The 18,061-nt window shown below is 32.6% G+C and overlaps 1 protein-coding gene across 19 annotated transcripts in view; it reads right to left on the bottom strand.

The window, feature by feature from the left end:
• The window catches only part of TCERG1 (transcription elongation regulator 1), a 77,632-nt gene that overhangs the window by 9,007 nt on the left and 50,564 nt on the right, over positions 1-18,061 (bottom strand). For 12 of the 19 annotated variants that reach the window (XR_013166241.1, XM_077137328.1, XM_077137326.1 and 9 more), the window contains 7 exons: positions 16,960-17,016; positions 16,748-16,814; positions 15,602-15,652; positions 14,083-14,218; positions 13,181-13,270; positions 9,376-9,494; positions 2,562-2,712 (listed from right to left, as the gene is read on the bottom strand). Coding sequence is in view for 18 of the 19 variants with exons in the window: in XM_077137328.1 (XP_076993443.1) it covers positions 2,562-2,712; positions 9,376-9,494; positions 13,181-13,270; positions 14,083-14,218; positions 15,602-15,652; positions 16,748-16,814; positions 16,960-17,016 (671 nt within the window). In the remaining variant the exon portion in view is untranslated. The remainder of the gene's footprint in view (positions 1-2,561; positions 2,713-9,375; positions 9,495-13,180; positions 13,271-14,082; positions 14,219-15,601; positions 15,653-16,747; positions 16,815-16,959; positions 17,017-18,061) is intronic. The other 7 variants (XM_077137330.1, XM_077137336.1, XM_077137337.1 and 4 more) reach the window with 1 other exon arrangement.

Raw genomic sequence — 18,061 nt, 5'->3', positions numbered from 1 at the left:
TAGATGCATTTGATAACGAGGGCAAATTTTACAAACTTTATTTTAAATAAAACATGCAAGTTGTAACAAATAAGAACCTAAGCCATCATAATTTACTTAAAAGTTTCAAATATTACACATGTAGCATATAAAGGATTATCATAGTTTTAAAAATGTGTGACATATAAACACAGTGAACTACAAATAAATCTAATCTTCAACTTCCTTTCACTGTGCATATTATCATGAGAAGAATTTGTTGACAGCTGTATAAATGTCAAAAAATTCACTTAGCACACGCTGCGATTTAAGGCCCTATTCTCTCTATTTTCTTCCCTCCAAAAGTGAAAGCATGTGTCTATCTAGGCTATTTGGAAAACAGTTTCCTTAGTCTAATGTACTAGTAAAAATACTTGCACAGCAGTAAAGTTTAAAAAGGGGGAAAAGAGAACAATGTCAGCTTTCTAACACAGGATTAATTCCATTATAGGCAACCTGAAATGTATTGTTTCAAAAGGTAAATTACTTGAACCATAATTTTGTAAAAATTATTATACTTAATAAATAAAAATTCCAAAGTAGCTGCTGTAGCAAACAAAACAATGTCTAGTAAAAATAATGAAAACTTTTAAGGGAATTTTTATAACAATGAAAACTACATGAAAATGGCTCCTTAATTAAGGGAAAAAAATGACTTCACCGGAAGTCAATGTCCTTCGCAGGCTTTTGACAAAAGTGAATTATTTTTAAACCTTTACTCTTCAGCTACTGATTCAACTATACCAACTCCACAAAGACCTGTTAGAGAATTCTAACACCAAGGAAAGAAACTCTTTCAGGTTCATGCTACTGTTACTAATCTTATTATCCAATTACATAGTTACAATATGATTAAAATAAAACACAACAATATAGATAACATTACTTCAGAAGAACAAATATACAGTGAAAGTATTAGAAGTGATAAAATATTCACTGACCAAATATTCCTCAGAAGGTGAGTATAAAATTATTTTACATAAACTGTACTTTAAACATTCCTGCACTTTAATGGTCTAGTTAGTAATTAATTTTGCATTTTTAAATAGGCTGCAAAAACGTCACTTCAGCAATTTCTGCATAATTTTTTTTTTTAATTTTTAAATAAGTAATGATACAAAGCCAAACCTACAGTTTAGGCAGTGAAAATTAAAATCAAAAGAAAAATAAGCTGAATATATTAGGTTTATTTAGGTGTAATGTCAATTTAATTTCTTTCTCATAATTAACACATTTTGGCCACAATACTCATTCACTTTACAAGGGAAAAAACTGAGAAAAATAAAATTACCAGAACTGCAGGAGGCTAAAGTCACCACAATTCTTTCCTCACTAGAAAATTCCATAAAGCTTTGCAAGCCATTTGACAGACAACTATCAGATTGAAATGACAGGCCACATAGCACAAAAACTGTAAAATCTATTTACTTGCTATAAAACAGAATACATAAAATGGAAATTTTTTAAAGAAAAAATAATTTCAAATGCAACGAGAAATACATTTGATTTGTCTAAAAGCAATTATACAATATTAATTTTTTATTTAATAGAAAGAAGTTATTCTAAAAGCAAAATGTAGCAAATAAGTCCATTAACACGATTTTTTAATACCACATATAAATATTTATGTAGTAAAACTAAATTTTGTACATTTCCTCTATGAAACATTATCATTTACCAAAAAATGTTAATGGAGAAATAATTCTTGAAAAATTTACTTTGCCCAATAAAATCCAATAAAGCAGAAGATAAGGAAGTGTCAGATATTTCTGACAAAAGCTCACTGATAACATAACTGTTTTAAATGAAAGAGGCATCTTCTCAACAATAGTGGTATTACTTTCCCTCCAAACTTTCTTGAAAAAAATTATAATACTTTAAACTTTCTGGAAGAAGAGGGCATTTAAAATTTTAAGAATGATTAGGCTCTAGAGTTTATAAACCATACAGGGATACTAAGGAGAGTGGCTGCTTGTTTTGATGATTCACACACCACTGGTGCCATCTCCCTGCCAGCCTGCTTCCCCAGTGGTGAGCTACTCTCCACTCCTGACTCTTATCAAATGACATTTGGAGTTCATTAATCTTTAATAGCTGACTTTTAATTTTGTTAAGCAATAATTTATATGTAAGATATGTTTACTAAAAGATTAGAAAGTCACTAAAAATGCTATCTTTTAGAGAGAAAAGGATAAAGATTTCTTTGAAATTTAAATGTTACCCTATAATCTTGAAATCTTACTGTTATCATTGACAGGCAAGCCTAATAACCAGTTCTGGGTTTACCAGACATCTTTTTTAAAAAATGAGTATTAATCAAATTTAAAGCAAACCTATGCAGTTTGGTGAAGCTACTAATATAAACAATATGGACGTAAAGTGATAGAATACATACATAAAAATAATAGTAAAAGTTAATTTAAAAGGCCAAACAGGATATGTGAGTTGTATTATTCATGCCCATAAATGAGGTCAGAAACAGCTTGAGTCCCTTCCTGTTCTCACTGCCATCAATCAGACCCCTGCAACTAAAACCATCTTACCTTCTCACCCCTGGTCTTTGAGTCTTCTTTCTCTTTCTTCCTTGCCGCTGCCACAAATTCATTAAACAAAGCTTCTCGATCTTTCATCTTTTCAATTGCTTTGAATCTTGAATCTTTAGCATGCTTTGCCGCAAATTCACTAAAAGTAGCTCTGTAACAAAATAGCAAATGTGCTACTTTTAGGAGAGCCATTTCTGCTTACAGAAAGGTATAGCAGAAAATACCATTTTCCCAGCAAGAACATGCACCAAAGAGATACCAATTTCTAATATCTGCCTAACAGTCAACACTGAACAACAGAAAGAAGTAAAGACCTAAAGGGAAAAAGTGCGGTTAGGGATATCAGCATGGTGTTGAGGAGATAAACAGACAGGAGCGGGGAAGAATAAATCTCATCCAAAAGATATTCATTCATTATAAAATGCCACAAGATCAGAGAGCAAAGATTCATTTGCTTGAAGAGACTTAAGGGCTCATCTATTTGTACCCATTTTAAGATGAGGCTGCCTCCTGCTTCTGGCCATGATGGAATAACTCTTACTGAATCAGCCCTCCTGCCATAGGCAACTATAAAACTGGAAAAAACACAAGGCAACTGATTTCAAGCAGTGGACACAAGAGGCAGAGCAAAACTGAGATCCCTGGGAGAAGGGAAATTCAAGATCCACCGCCTCTGCCTAGGGACAATTTCTCAAGTGTGCAGACCTACAGTCCAAGCAGAACACAGCGGTCGCAGTGCCCCAAAGGCTATCAGCGCTTGGGTGCTAACACGCCAGAGGAGGAGGCTATACAGAAAGGGAGACCCCAAAGTCTGTAGAGAAGGGATTCCCCTCACGTCCACGTCCACAGGCCAGATTGTACAAGAGCAGGAAAAGACCACTCAAGGTTTATCATGAGATACAAACTGCTACAGGGTTAAGAGTGAAAAACAGATGCTAGAGATGAAGTAGTAGTGGAGGAAGAACATTATCAGGATAACAAAGCCCAAAAAGGAGAGCCAACAGAAAGAACGTGGAAGTTGAATTCTGCAAAGTTAAGAGAAGCTTGGGAAACACTTTGTACTTTTCACATATCCACATTAACAAAGCCTAAAATTAAGATGATCAGCCAGTAAATGAACTGCCTGCTAAAAGAAGAATCAACACTCTTCAAAGGATAATAGAGAATCCAGTGTCTCTACAAATTATCCACTATATCCAATATCCCATTAAAAAAAAATCACTAAACATACAAAGAAACAGATGAGATCCATAATTAAGGGGAAAAAAGTCAACAGAAACTGAACTCAAGATGACCAGGGATGTTGTTCTAACTAGACAACTACTTTAAAGAACTATTATACTGAAAGAACAAAAGGAAAATACATTTGAAGAAATGAAAACATGGTCATAATGAATAAAGAGATAGGGAGTTTCAGTAGAGATCTGGAAAATATAAGAATGAACCTGTGTTGGTTTGAAAGGATGTATGTACCCTTGAAAACCCATATATCAGTCAAAATCCTATTTCGCAAAGGCAGAATAATCCCTATTCAATACTGTATGCAATTAAACCATCTCCCTGGAAATGCAACCCAATCAAGAGTGGTTGTTAAACTGGATTAGGGGAAATGTATCTCCATCCATTTGGGTGGGTCTTGACTGTTTACTGGAGTCCTATAAAAGAGGAAACATTTTGGAGAATGAGAGATTCAGAAACAGCAGAAAACGACAACATAGCCAGAATTGTAGAGAACCAGCCAGCGACCTTTGGAGATGAAGAAGGAAAATGCCTCTCAGGGAGCTTCATGAAATAGGAAGCCAGGAGAGAAAGCTAGCAGATGACGATGTGCTTGCCATGTGCCCTTTCAGTTGAGGGAAAAACCATGACTGTGTTCACCATGTGCCTTCTCAGATGAGAGAGAGACCCTGAACTTCATTGGCCTTCTTGAACCAAGATATCTTTCCCTGGATGCCTTTGACTGGACATTTCTATAGGCTTGTTTTAACTGGGACATTTTCTCGGCCTTAGAACTGTTAACTAGTAACTCATTAAATTCCCCTTTTTAAAAGCCATTCCGTTTCTGGTATATTGCATTCTGGCAGCTAGCAAACTAGAACAGAACCTAAAACTAACTGAAAGGAAAAAATTAACACAAGGGCAAAATTAGCAGAATAAAAAGTCAATGTCTTGAAGTTAGATTAATACAAATTAATCAAAAGAGGAGACAGAAAAAGATTTGGAGGCAGAGGGGAGGGTGGGGAGCAGTCTCAGGGACCTGTAAGATAATATCAAATACAAATGCTTTATAATATATGTGTAATTAGAATACCAGAAGAAAAGACAGTTAATTGGGACAGAAAAATACTGCCTAAAAACTTCCCGAAGTTGATTTATAAAACAAAAAACATCAACTTATAGATCCTAAAAGCTCAGCAAACGCCAAGCAGGTTAAACATAAAAATGAAGCCTTTGAGGGCTAATGAGGCCAAGTATAAAAAAGAAGTTTTTCCATGAATTAAAAAAACATTGTTTTGCATGAGGAAGAACAAAGGAATGTCAATACTGCAGGGTGTTGAAAGTAGATGGTAATTAATATTTTAAAAATTTAACTTATGTTGTGACATTAAAGCAAAAAATATTTATTTGGTACAAAATTGGTATCTTGACCAGTGCATTTTCTAATATAACTTATATGGACAGTTTAACTGAACACCATAAGTACATGGAACCTTAAACAGAGCATGAGATTTTGAAGGTTTGTCCAGAGTGATGCCCCTAAATCCCAAAGTGATTTGAACAGTTTGGGGACAACAAAATCTATAGCCGAGCCCACAAGCTTGGGGTTTGTTCATATTAAACCTACCCCCGCAAAGGATAGACTAAGCCTACTTAAAATTAGGCCTACGAGAACCTCTTTTGTTGCTCAGGTGTGGCCTATCTCTCTTGCAGCCAACACGGCAAGCGAACTCATTGCCCTTCCTGTCTCTGCATGGGGCATGACTCCCAGGGGTGTAAACCTCCCTGAAAACATGGGACAGAAATCCTAGAATGAGCTGGGACTGAGCATCCTAGAATGAGCTGGGACTGAGCATCAAGGGATTTTTCTTTTTATTTCTTTTTCTGGAATGATGCAAATGTTCTAAAAAATGATCATGGTGATGAATATACTACTATGTGATGATATTGTGAGCCACTGACTGTACACCATACACGGAATGTTTGTATGTTGTTTTGGTTTGATAATGCAAAATAAATTAAATTAAAAAAACATTATAAAGTTTTTATATATGTTTGTTACATACTTCAATGTTTGACGCTTTTACCTTATATAAGAATTTAGTCTTATAATAAATGTTCCTATATTTACCACAGTTTTAAAGGGGTAAAAAATGCAAAAATAAAACACATTATCTTATGTGCTAAATATAAAGACTGTAGTACAGTTTTTATTATAAAGAAAACTGGCTGGTTAATATCAGAAATTAGAATGTAAAACATCAACTAAAGATTAGGATTGTCACTCACTGCTATCCTATTATTTTTAAATTCTACTATCCAGAATCAGATTCTAATAATGTTTTGTGATAAATGCTGTTACTCACAAAATCAAATTTCACTAATTCAACACTTTTAAAAAAGGATATACTGCAATTACAATAAAATCTGTAGGTAAAAGAAAAATGTGCATCCCAGAAAAGGGATAAATTCATTAAATTTGTTTTCTTCTCGTAATAAATTTGGCACCTTACTCTAAAAAAGCAGAAAGCTCAACCATTACTTTAAACAATTAAGGCTTTTTAAACTGCAAAATCAAGTGTGAATTCAATTATTTTGTATATATGTATAATTACTTATAATAGAATGGGTAAAGTATTTTATTTTTAAACCAGAATAAAGTTTCAGCATTAGATCGTATGAAGATGTGTCTATGTGACTCATCTTCTTAACTGTGAAAAGCATTACTTTAAAACATATGTGATAATCCTTTCAGTGGAGGGTATGGGGGCAGGTGGTACGAGGGGATGCGGAGATAGAAATATAGTGACCATGAGTTGGGCATTATGTCTGAAATTTACAGTAAAAAAAAAAAAAAAAGACATGGAAAAAACAGGCACTAAAATAAGTGCACTCTCCTCAATCATTTGTTCCCTTGGAACAAACTCCAGTGCTCTGCAGTCACAAGTTCTACTAAAGAATTTTGTGACATTCAAAGAGAAAATTAAAATTAGGTCAATAAACAGTATTTTCTCAATTTTAAGTTTTCCCTCCCCATTTTCTTAACAGTTGATACCAGCTACAGCTTTTCAGCTAGAGAGTAGTTTCCTGTTTTGGAAAAAAAAACAAATAGTAAAATGGCAAGTAAGCATTACTTAAAAAATAGTAATAATATACTCAAAAACAGCCTAGCTTTGAGGTTTTTACAAACTTTACAAAGCTTTGGGGTTTTAACAAATAGATATATTTTGCTTAGCCATCTGAAAATATCGTGAAACCTCACCTAAAACTATTTTAGCATGCATCCCCTAAGATTCTTTTTTTCATAAATACAATACCCATAAAAATTAGTAAATCTCTAGTATAATATCCAATGCATATTAAATTTTCCTCCTTGCTCGAAAAAATGTCTTTTATGACCCAGCTTCAACTCTTCATTTTTGACCCATGAATTCACTCCTCTGAAAGAAAATCCAACACCTCCTGAAGAGTCTGAAACTTTATTACACCTTTAGTAAAATAACTTTTTTCATAACCACAATAATCTATTGGCTTTATTTTCTGGAATTTTTATTAATACCACAGTAATTTTTTCTTCATATTTAAAATGTAAAATTGTAATACTAAACATGCTTTCTCAAGTAACACCACTCTTCCATACTTCAAGTGACAAAAATAATTGCTTAAATCAGATGAACTTTTAAAAGGTACAATTTAACCCAGAGACTCCATGACTCTACCCTACAGTTTTAGAAATTCTCCCTGCAGTCAGGTATTCATAGTAACCTAATACCACAACTAAATCATAAATAAAAAAGTAATTTTCCCTGCCTGAACTACTGTGTATAACACTGGAATCAAGCTGAAATCCCAGCGTTACTTGGACAAGTTTCTTATCATGCAAATGTCTTACTTTCCTTATCTATAAAATAGGTACAACATGATGAGTACCTAAACCACAAGGTTGGTCTGAAGATTGAGATATATAAAACATATATAAGCAAAAAAATACCCAATAACTATTGTTATTATTATTATAATGCCTGGCATACAAGTTTAAAATAGAAAACTTCTTTTTGGCCTATACATGTATTCAGACAAAATCCTATCTGGACACCTATAAAATTTTGAAATGAGAAGTTCCCACCACTTCACTTGAATTAAAATAATGTTCCTATATTGCCAGTTATTGTGTATAAAACATTAAGAAGATAGAGAAAGATTTTCTACCATGTGGCAGTTTCTAGAGGAGGAAACTTGCTATCTCAGGGAAACATTTAAATCACAGGTAGCCCTCTTATATGGAGCACCTCTAAAGGAAATAAACATTAAAAATGAAGGTTATTTCCTCTTCTGGTAGGTGCCTGTTCAAGTCTTTTTCCCATTTTGTAACTGGGTTGGCTGCCTTTTTGTTGTTGAGTTGAACAATCTCTTTATAAATTCTGGATACTAGACCTTTATCTGATATGTCATTTCCAAATATTATCTCCATTGTGTAGGCTGTCTTTCTACTTTCTTGATGAAGTTCTTTGATGCACAAAAGTGTTTAATTTTGAGGAGCTCCCATTTATTTATTTCTTTCTTCAGTGCTCTTGCTTTAGGTTTAAGGCACACTTATCCACTGTTGGTGGGAATGTCAAGTGGTGCAGCCACTGTGGAAGGCAGTTTGGCGGTTCCTCAAAAAGCTGAATATAGAATTGCCATACGACCCAGCAATACCATTGCTAGGTATCTACTCAGAGGACTTAAGGGCAAAGACACAAACGGACATTTGCACACCAATAGTTATAGCAGCGTTATTTACAATTGCAAAGAGATGGAAACAGTCAAAATGTCCATCAACAGAAGAATGGCTGAACAAACTGTGGTATATACATACGATGGAATATTATGCAGCTTTAAGACAAGATAAACTTATGAAGCATGTAATAACATGGATGGACCTAGAGAATATTATGCTGAGTGAGTCCGGCCAAAAATTAAAGGACAAATACTGTATGGTCCCACTGATGTGAACGGACATTCGAGAATAAACTTGAAATATGTCAATGGTAACAGAGTCCAGCAGGAGTTAGAAACAGGGTAAGACAATGGGTAATTGAAGCTGAAGGGATACAGACTGTGCAACAGGACTAGATACAAAAACTCAAAAATGGACAGCACAATAATACCTAATTGTAAAGTAATCATGTTAAAACACTGAATGAAGCTGCATCTGAGCTATAGGGTTTTTTTTGTTTGTTTGTTTTTTTTACTATTATTACTACTTTTATTTCTTTTCTCTATATTAACATTTTATATCTTTTTCTGTTGTGTTGCTAGTTCCTCTAAACCGATGCAAATGTACTAAGAAACGATGATCATGCATCTATGTGATGATGTTAAGAATTACTGAGTGCATATGTAGAATGGTATGATTTCTAAATGTTGTGCTAATTTCTTTTTTTTTTCTTTCCGTTAATAAAAAAAAAAAAAAAAATGAAGGTTAGAAAGGCAGAAATCAGTAACTAAATAGAAAGCTTTTCATGTCCAAAAGATAGTTATACATATTCTTAAAATATGACTTTAAGAGAATATGTATACATATTTTAATAATTGATGGTAATGATCTACATACCTTGGATTAAACTTTGCTTCTTCCATCATTTTTTTGAAATCTTCCTTTGCTTGCATTATTTTGTTTTTCTTTTCTCTACGTTCTTCTTCTGCCCTGGTCTTTACATACTGATCAAACACCTATCACAAAAACAGACCAATTTGACAAGTCAGTCATTAAAGGCAATTTAACTATCAAATAATGGAATCTATAAAAAAAAAGTAAAATAGGAAAAATATGTTAATTATAGGTAACTCCCAACTGTACACATATTACCTATGGCAACTCTCACTTTAAAGCTTTGTTTGACAATATTACAGAGTCCTTTGCTTACGTTTCCAGAACAAAGAAAAAAGCTAAAAGCTGGTAATTTTTCATATTTTTTTCTTAATTACAAATTGAATATGTTCAATATAAAAATTTCAAGCAATTCAGAAATGCATGAGTAATCAGTCCTTCATAATCCCTTCTCCTACAAAAAAACATTATTAACAGTACAGAATCTATTTTTCCCCTGATCCTCTAAAGACTATTATTTTCACCAAGATGTAACCACATTTTACATTATTTTACAGTACTTTTCCCATCTAATAATTTAAATATGATAAACTGAACGTACATGTCTATTTTTCTCCTTCAAACCCCAATAAAAGTGAGAGCAGATAAATTTCTTTTTATGTCAAAGACCAACAAACATTGAGAATAGAGAAAAAAAGAAACAACTCTGAAGGCTAAAAGCAGATGAGTAAGTGGTAAAAGATCTGGCAGACATGCAAAAAGTTGAACTAAATCAGCAGTTAAGAAAACAAAAGAAGCAACGAAATATTTTATCTGAGAAATCCTCCAAAAACTCCAATTAAGTTTTAGAAACAATTCCTTGTTAAATTCACTTCTAGAAGCTAAGCAAAAATATGTAAGCCTTCAAGGGAGCTTCTTGAGCTAGATAATTCATGACATTTTTACTTTGTAAAATATCACTCAGCTATACACTTAGGACTTTTAGACTTTTCTACACGTGTTTTTTTCCTTAAAATGTAAGTTTAATAAAAGTTTGGGTGTCTATTATTTGCTTCTCACATCATGTATTTACTTCATGTATTATGTGATACTGATTTGGTGAATAATGACCTAAATGAACCACTGGCAAATATAAACAATTCTTCTGGTAATCTGTTACTATACTATTAACAATGTCAATTCTAAAAAGCCCTGAATAACATATGCTACATTAAAATGTTTATTTAGAAACAAAAGACAAGTTATTGTAAAGTGTTAGTATAACAACTTTGCATAACAGTGCCAAATAGCACATGTGGAAATGAACTGTTTTTTATGAAACACATTAACCATTTTAAATTAAATGTCATAACAAATAAAAGAAAGAAAAACATTTCAGAGCACTTAAGTGGCTTTTGATCAAAAGTAAGAATATGGAAAATACCATCAAAATTAATGGTTACAATCCTATAAAAATATATCTTTTATAACAATACAAAACATGTAAATCTAGATAACCAGAAAAAGATGGAACTGAAAGAAAATGTAATTTTAGATTAGAGGAATTTTCAAGGACATTGTTTTAAAAAATCAACACACAAATTTCAGATATGAAAGTACAAAGCACAATTATAAAATCTAGTTTATTATTCCTTGAATTTATACTACCATGTGGCTGATAAAACTAAATATTCAAATTGTTACAAACATTGAAAAGAATTAATGCTAAATGTTAACTTCTCCTTCCTCTATGATTTTATACTCCTACTGTAAGAAAAGACTTCTACTCAAAAGGGAAGAGAACTGTTAGTTTTTATTTAAAAGAGAATAAAATACTTAAATTTTTTCTCATTAAGTATAACTCTATTATGAGATAGCACCAGAATACCTAAATTTCCTAAATTAGGAAAGAACTTTAGTTCTCATAATTTCATTCGATCAGAAACTATTAAAGTTTTAAAGTAAGTCTTCAGGACAATTATTCCAGGCACTACACACTGAGCAATGAAAATGACAATGCCCCTGCCCTCAAAGAATTTATATCCTGCAGGAGGAGACTGAAGACAAATAAGATCATTTTAGGTAATTAGTGCCATAAGTTACTCTGAGGAAAGTAAAGAAAGTAAAGAGATAATATTGGTGAGAAGACTATTTTATGTAGGCTGATCAGAGAAGGCACTTGGGCAAGTACCTAAATGAAATAAAGGCACTAGCTATGCAAACACCTGGGGAAAAAACACACTAAGCAGCAGGAATAGCAAGTAGCTGGATTGCTGAATAACAGGTAGCTAGATTGTTCAAGGAATATCAAGGCCAATGTGGGCAGACTGAATAATGGTTAAAAAAATTTCTTCAAAAAAAAGGTTAAAGAGGAATGCAAGGATGAGCATATGTAGAATTTTACAGGCCATGGTAAAAGTTTCAATTTTATCTTAAATTGGGAAACACTGGGCAGTTTTAAGAAAGGGACCACTGACTTAAATTTAAATTTCAGACTTTAAAATTACTTTGACTGCCTTAAAAGAATATGACTATACAGGGGCAAAAATGGAAGCAAGGAGAATAATTATGGTCTACTCGAAGATGAGAGATGATCATGGCTGTTTGGACTAGGGTGCTGGTGCAGAAAATGGTGATTAAGAAATTGGATATAGAAAAAATTTTTGAAGGTAGATTTGCTGATAGATCAGATATGGTGTGTGGGATAAACTAGAGAATCAAGATTGATTTGCAGATTTTGATAGAGCTACCAACTGAGATGACGAGACTGGCATAAACAGTCTTTTTAAAAGACTACAATGCTTGAAATGCAGATGCAAATACAGTATTTGCAAAGGCATGTCTTCCTCTTACAAGTACACAAATACATATCACACTCTATAACGTCCTCTCCATTAAAATTTAAGACCAAACTTATATACACAATGGCAAAAACTGTGTGGAAAATTATTTCAACCATTAAATTATAAATACGGAAGCTGAATACTACTGTTACCAAGTGAAATGTTATAAATCAACAACACTACAGCAAGCAATTCAACATACTCACCATTTTACAAAGATCAGTGCTATGATGGTCCACATAATTCAGAAATTATATAGGTTGGAAGGGTGAAATGCTTTTGAAAAAGAAGCAATCACCAGGAGATATGTCTCACTAAATTATTGTGGGAATAAATGCAACTCAGTACAAAATAACTCTAATTCATGATGATACCATCAACAGAGACCCTGAAGTGTACATTATTTCTTAAGTTTATGATGAAAACAGACATGTTAACTGATGTTACTGAGTCATGAGTTTTGCGTGGGCAGTATGTGTGAGAGACATAAATATTTAGAGTATTGTCTATGTACAACATATACCCACATATATGTATACACTGGCACATAACGGTCAAGAAGGCTATAATCCAAATGTGCAATGTGGCCATATTTGCTAGGCAGGATTACAGAGTAAAGTTTTTCCTATTTTACTAATCTATTTTGCTATTTTTCTACACTAAATTTGCATTATTTGCCCAATAAAAAATAATACATTCATGTGAAATTAATTCTGAAACCATATTAGACATAACTTCAGTGTGTATGAGGCATAAGGATAAAATGTCCATGACACAATATCCATATTGGCAAAACTACGCCAATACTTCTGCGGCAGAAGTGTCCACATATAGAAAACTACTGTGTTCCAAGATATGAGACTGTTTTCTGAAGGACTGCATTAGAACACAAAAAAGATACTTTTTTAAACTTTTTATTCCTTACAATTTAAAAGTTATACTGGCAGGTGATATACACTTCTTAAATAATGTTATTTTCCTTTTACCTGTTTTCTCTCTTTAGGATTGAGAAGTAAGTACCGGGGATCAAAAACTATCTTGTGTAACTCCTTCTCCCATGTTGAAAAAGCAGACACCTTTAAAATAAAAAATGCATTGCCTCATAATTAAGCTTGCTATAAAAACATAAAGGTCACATAATTTTGCTTGAAATCTACAGGACATCTACTTATAAAGGAGACATAATAAAAAACCATACTGAAGTTTCCATCACTAATAAATGACAAGCAGTGGGAGGTTAGCAATGGCAAATTTCCACACTAATTGGCTCTGAACATTTCTATATTTTACAGAAATAACACACTTAATTACTCATTAAAATAACCACTACTGTGTGACATTTAAAAACTCAGTACATGAGAAAAAGCCTTGAAGATCTGCATTTTGATTCCCCATGCTTGCTCCAATCTTGTGAACAATGTTTTGATTTAAAACTGAACAATTTATTCAAATGAATCTGTGAATATAACCAAAAGGTTGAAATCCCTTCTCAGTTAAACTTCATTAATAGTAATATCATAAAGTACCAGTTCTCCTTTAACCATAAGCCACTCTGAAGATATTAAAGGAAGAATCTTATATACCTTACCTATCCCAAGTAGTCCGCCATTCTGTAATGTTAATACTCGTCTTATATTACTCACCAAATTTAATGACCCAATAAATGTTAAACGATATTTGTACTTAAAAGGACAGTAAAATGGCATTTAGTTAAACATAGTATGATTAGCCAAGAAAAAGGCTGTTTCAAAAAAAGTACAGTAATGTGACAGGCTTCCCTCATCCCCCCCATAACATGAGCACTAACCTTAGATTTGACCTTTTAGCAAGACATATTTATATTACTTATACAAAACAGAAATATCTCCCCCAAAGATTGTTTTCTGACCCCTCTCTCTAGCAGCATGTCCTTGAACTGCTTCATTCGGGCCTCCAGAGGGACAATGGCCCTTTCTCGGGCAGCTTTAATTTCAGCTTCCATGGCAGCTTCTTTCTCTGTATCAATGTCTTTATTATCATCTCTCCTATAAAAAAATAAAACATAAGGCATCAATTGACAAAATATTAACAAAGAACCTTATAAAATTCTTATAATCATTGGAATTTTCAAGACTCACTACTGAGCAGCATATTTTTGGCAAAACAAATTATAATGAGGGTTTCAAATGACCTCTAAGTGATAAACAACTTTTATTATAATAATAAAGTTAAAATGAGCTTCTAACAATGTTATAATGGCTACATTGTTAGTAATCAAATATGCCTTTAATGTGCTGTCTCTCCCTGACAATTTTTGATTGATACACCAAGTGAACTACCATACTTAGAAAAATTATCTAACTTCTCAGTAGTACTCTATGTGTTAGAATTAAATAAAACAGAATACAATTTTTTTAGTTCTTGAAATGATAGAGGAAAAACAGTACTTTCTAGAAAGTTTTAAATTATCAATGTATAAAATATTAAAAAGCATCTAATAAAAATTGGTATGAGTCTTAGCAATCTCAAACATTTAATCTGAAAATAAAATTAAGTATCTGCAAACTTGGCCAACTGGATATGTGATATATATACCTTACCTACCTGACAATTTTATTACTCACTTTCTGGGTGATAGGTTGAGATTTAAGTTGAAGGACAGGTCCCAAAGAGCAACATGGGCTCAGGAGTAGTGAGGCAGAATTAGAATTGTTCAACAATAACTAAACTACTTCTTGTTCTTCCAAATATGTGCCTCAGGGCTGAGGGCAACCCTGTTGCTATGTAGTATGTGTGAGATAGTAAACATGAAATCACGTCACCTCTCAAACTCTGCATTATAAATGAGGCCAATCATGTGAATAATTTTTTATAAAGTAGATAATTCAATAACACGTATATTTGAGCAGACCTTCCTTTCTAAATATGATCTGCCCAATATAATAATAAAAATGGTTTGTTCATATTCTCTATACAAACTTAGGGAATCAGGAAAACAGTATCAGGGAATTTAAAAGCATGCTATATAGGAAAATGAAGGCAGCCCAGGATATTTAAATGGAACTAAAGGCTAACCCACAAATATGATAACTGAGAGGTAATGAGCAATTAGGGAATGAATCAAAAGAATAGAAGATACAGTCCGTGACCTGCAGGAACTTAGCCAGATAGTCTGTGACCTACGATATGCACAAAACAAACAGATAAAAGCAATTTGCCAAACAATTTACCCTCTTATAATAATTCAAGAACTATTTAAATAGTTAAAGAGTTAAAAGACATCCAACAAATATAATAACTAATGAAAACAAATAACCTTTGTAGATGTAAACTAAATGAAAATGTCACAATACAAACTATCACTATCTATCTCAATAAAAGAAATAAAAGAAAACTGAGCCAGGAAAAATAGGCTTTTAACTTTGTACCTAAATAGAGAAGCTCGGGCAATCCACATAAAGGACTTCTTTGACATTCTCCTGATAAAAGCAGTTAAAAAACCTTACAGAGTTGTCTACAAGAACAAACAATTAAAAACAACCTAAAAGTTTAACATCATAGGAACATCTGAAATTACGGTATATAAACAGAATGAATACAGTCATTTACAATAATTAAGAAAACAAATGTCATATTCTAGATAGTCTAAATAAAAAAGAACACAAAATCAGTTTATTACAACTAATACAATACTTATAGATTTGCTCAAGAACTAAAAAATCAATTGCGAAATGAGAATAGCTGGGTTTTCTTTAGGGTGGCAGATTATGTATGGTTTTAATATCTTATTTTCTTTAATGTTGTCCATTAAGAAAAAATTTTTAAAAGAACCACCTTTGATGGGAGGAGGGGTTGTCTTATCTCTTTGCCAAATTTGGCTGCATTCAATCTGTCCTTTTCAAATAAGGACCATACTCAACCAGTTCTTAACAATGTCTTCAAACTTTACTTTTTTGCTGCTAAATAATGGTCCTATTCCCCTCATACAACCCTCTCTCCCACTTTTCCTCTCCCCCCATAATATTAACAAAAGTTGAATTCACATTTTACCCAATTCTAGAGCACTGGCCAAGTTAATGCTTCCATTTATAGCAATCTCATTCTCTCAGACCAGTTTCCAAGCTCAAAGACTCCCTGATCACCAGGTACTAAGGACTCAAGGACTAGATAAGTAATAAGGTTAAGTACACAGAAAGAAAGAGAAATCTGTATCTGTGCTTGCGATAACCCTGCAATGGTATCTGTTGGGATTTGTAGCAGGGAGGAAATTCATTTTTTACAAAATTCAGGTCTAATAAATTTCTAAAAAATAATCAACTAATTTAAAATGTCATTTGGCTTGATAATATCTATTTGAGTAACTAAACCTTTTGCAAATCTAACAAAAGAAAGGACACCATTTCTACATTCTAAAAGCAAAGCTATTTAGTATCAGGCCTAAGAGAAAATTATCATGACTTCTGTCTCCTAACATACACATCACCTGTCCCTTCCAACCATGAACTGACTGTGACCTAATCAACATCTAAAAGGTAAAAGCTATCTGAATTAAATATACTGTATGTATTACTTACTTCCGTTTTTTTGCTTTAACAGGTTCATCTTCATTAATTTCTTCCATTAATTCTTGCTCTTCTTTAACTAGAAGATAAAATTTAATTCAACTGTTAGAATAAAGATAACAACAACTGAAACATTTAAGCATGAATCCTTCTGCCAACCACTACCAAAACACCTGCTTTAATAGCATCACAAAGAAAACATAATTTATAGTTAGTTCACTCACTTGCACTCATAGAGAATTGCCACTTTTGGATGGACAGCATTGTTGGGGTCAGATGCCCTGGCAAAAACATTTCAAATGTTGTAATGAATATTTATACACATATATTTCACAATCTTTTCTTTAAAAAAACACTATTTGTATAAAATATCCACCTTTAATAATCACTCCTTTATTAAATATTAACCAAGACACAACTCTATATGTCTTGTTTATCCTCCATTTGTACTAAATTTTAAATTCACTTTGAAATGTTTCTTATCCAAACCTTAAATTTACAAATTCATAAAATAAAACTTTCTTGATTCAGAATTTACAGTGCCTTTTCATGATGCATGTTAATATATCTAGCAAATAAAGGATCAAGTACCTGAAAACAGGCTCATAAAAACAAAAGCAAATCACATATTTTCTTTGCATTATTCAATACTTTGGTCATAAAATATTTCTAAAATTACATACAACCTTCTATAAAGTCCTTAATATCTGATTATATCTTGTATAAAAAACAAAGAGAAGTACTGACTGCGGTATGCCAATGTAGCCCATAATACACCTATAAAAGAGACACTGCCGAAAGGAAAAAGTAGTGCCTTGTACCTTCCAGCTCCAAACAGACAAAGTTTCAATGATTTGGAAATCATTCGTAACCAAAAAATGTTAGGGCCACATATACATCCGTGAAAATATCTCATTTATTATAAATGACATTAGGATTTGTCTCATTTCTCAAGTGTTAAATGATTCAATTATTATTTTCTAAACTTTGTGGGGGGAAAAGTTACTATAAAAACACAAGTATACCAACACAGGAGAAAATTACCATAAAGAAATATGTAATAAAATAATGTAGAAATAAAAAAATTGTTTTCCTCCTTTTACCCATATGTTAATCTAAATTTAAATTAAACACTATACCATGAAAAATAAATTGTGCTTGTCGTATACATATTGGAACCTGAGGGAGATCAGAAGATAACCCAAGGTTTAGGTATCACTGTACTCTTCAGAATAAGTCTTTATCTTTCCTAAATTTCATCTAGCTGAAAAGACTACATCATTCTAGGAACAATAAAATATTTTTTTAGATCCTCTGTTTCGTTTT

Source organism: Tamandua tetradactyla, chromosome 20 (genome assembly GCF_023851605.1).
Source record: "Tamandua tetradactyla isolate mTamTet1 chromosome 20, mTamTet1.pri, whole genome shotgun sequence".
Taxonomy (NCBI): domain Eukaryota; kingdom Metazoa; phylum Chordata; class Mammalia; order Pilosa; family Myrmecophagidae; genus Tamandua; species Tamandua tetradactyla.
The sequence above is the reverse complement of the archived record's forward strand: the minus strand, read 5'-3'. Positions and strand labels throughout refer to the sequence as shown.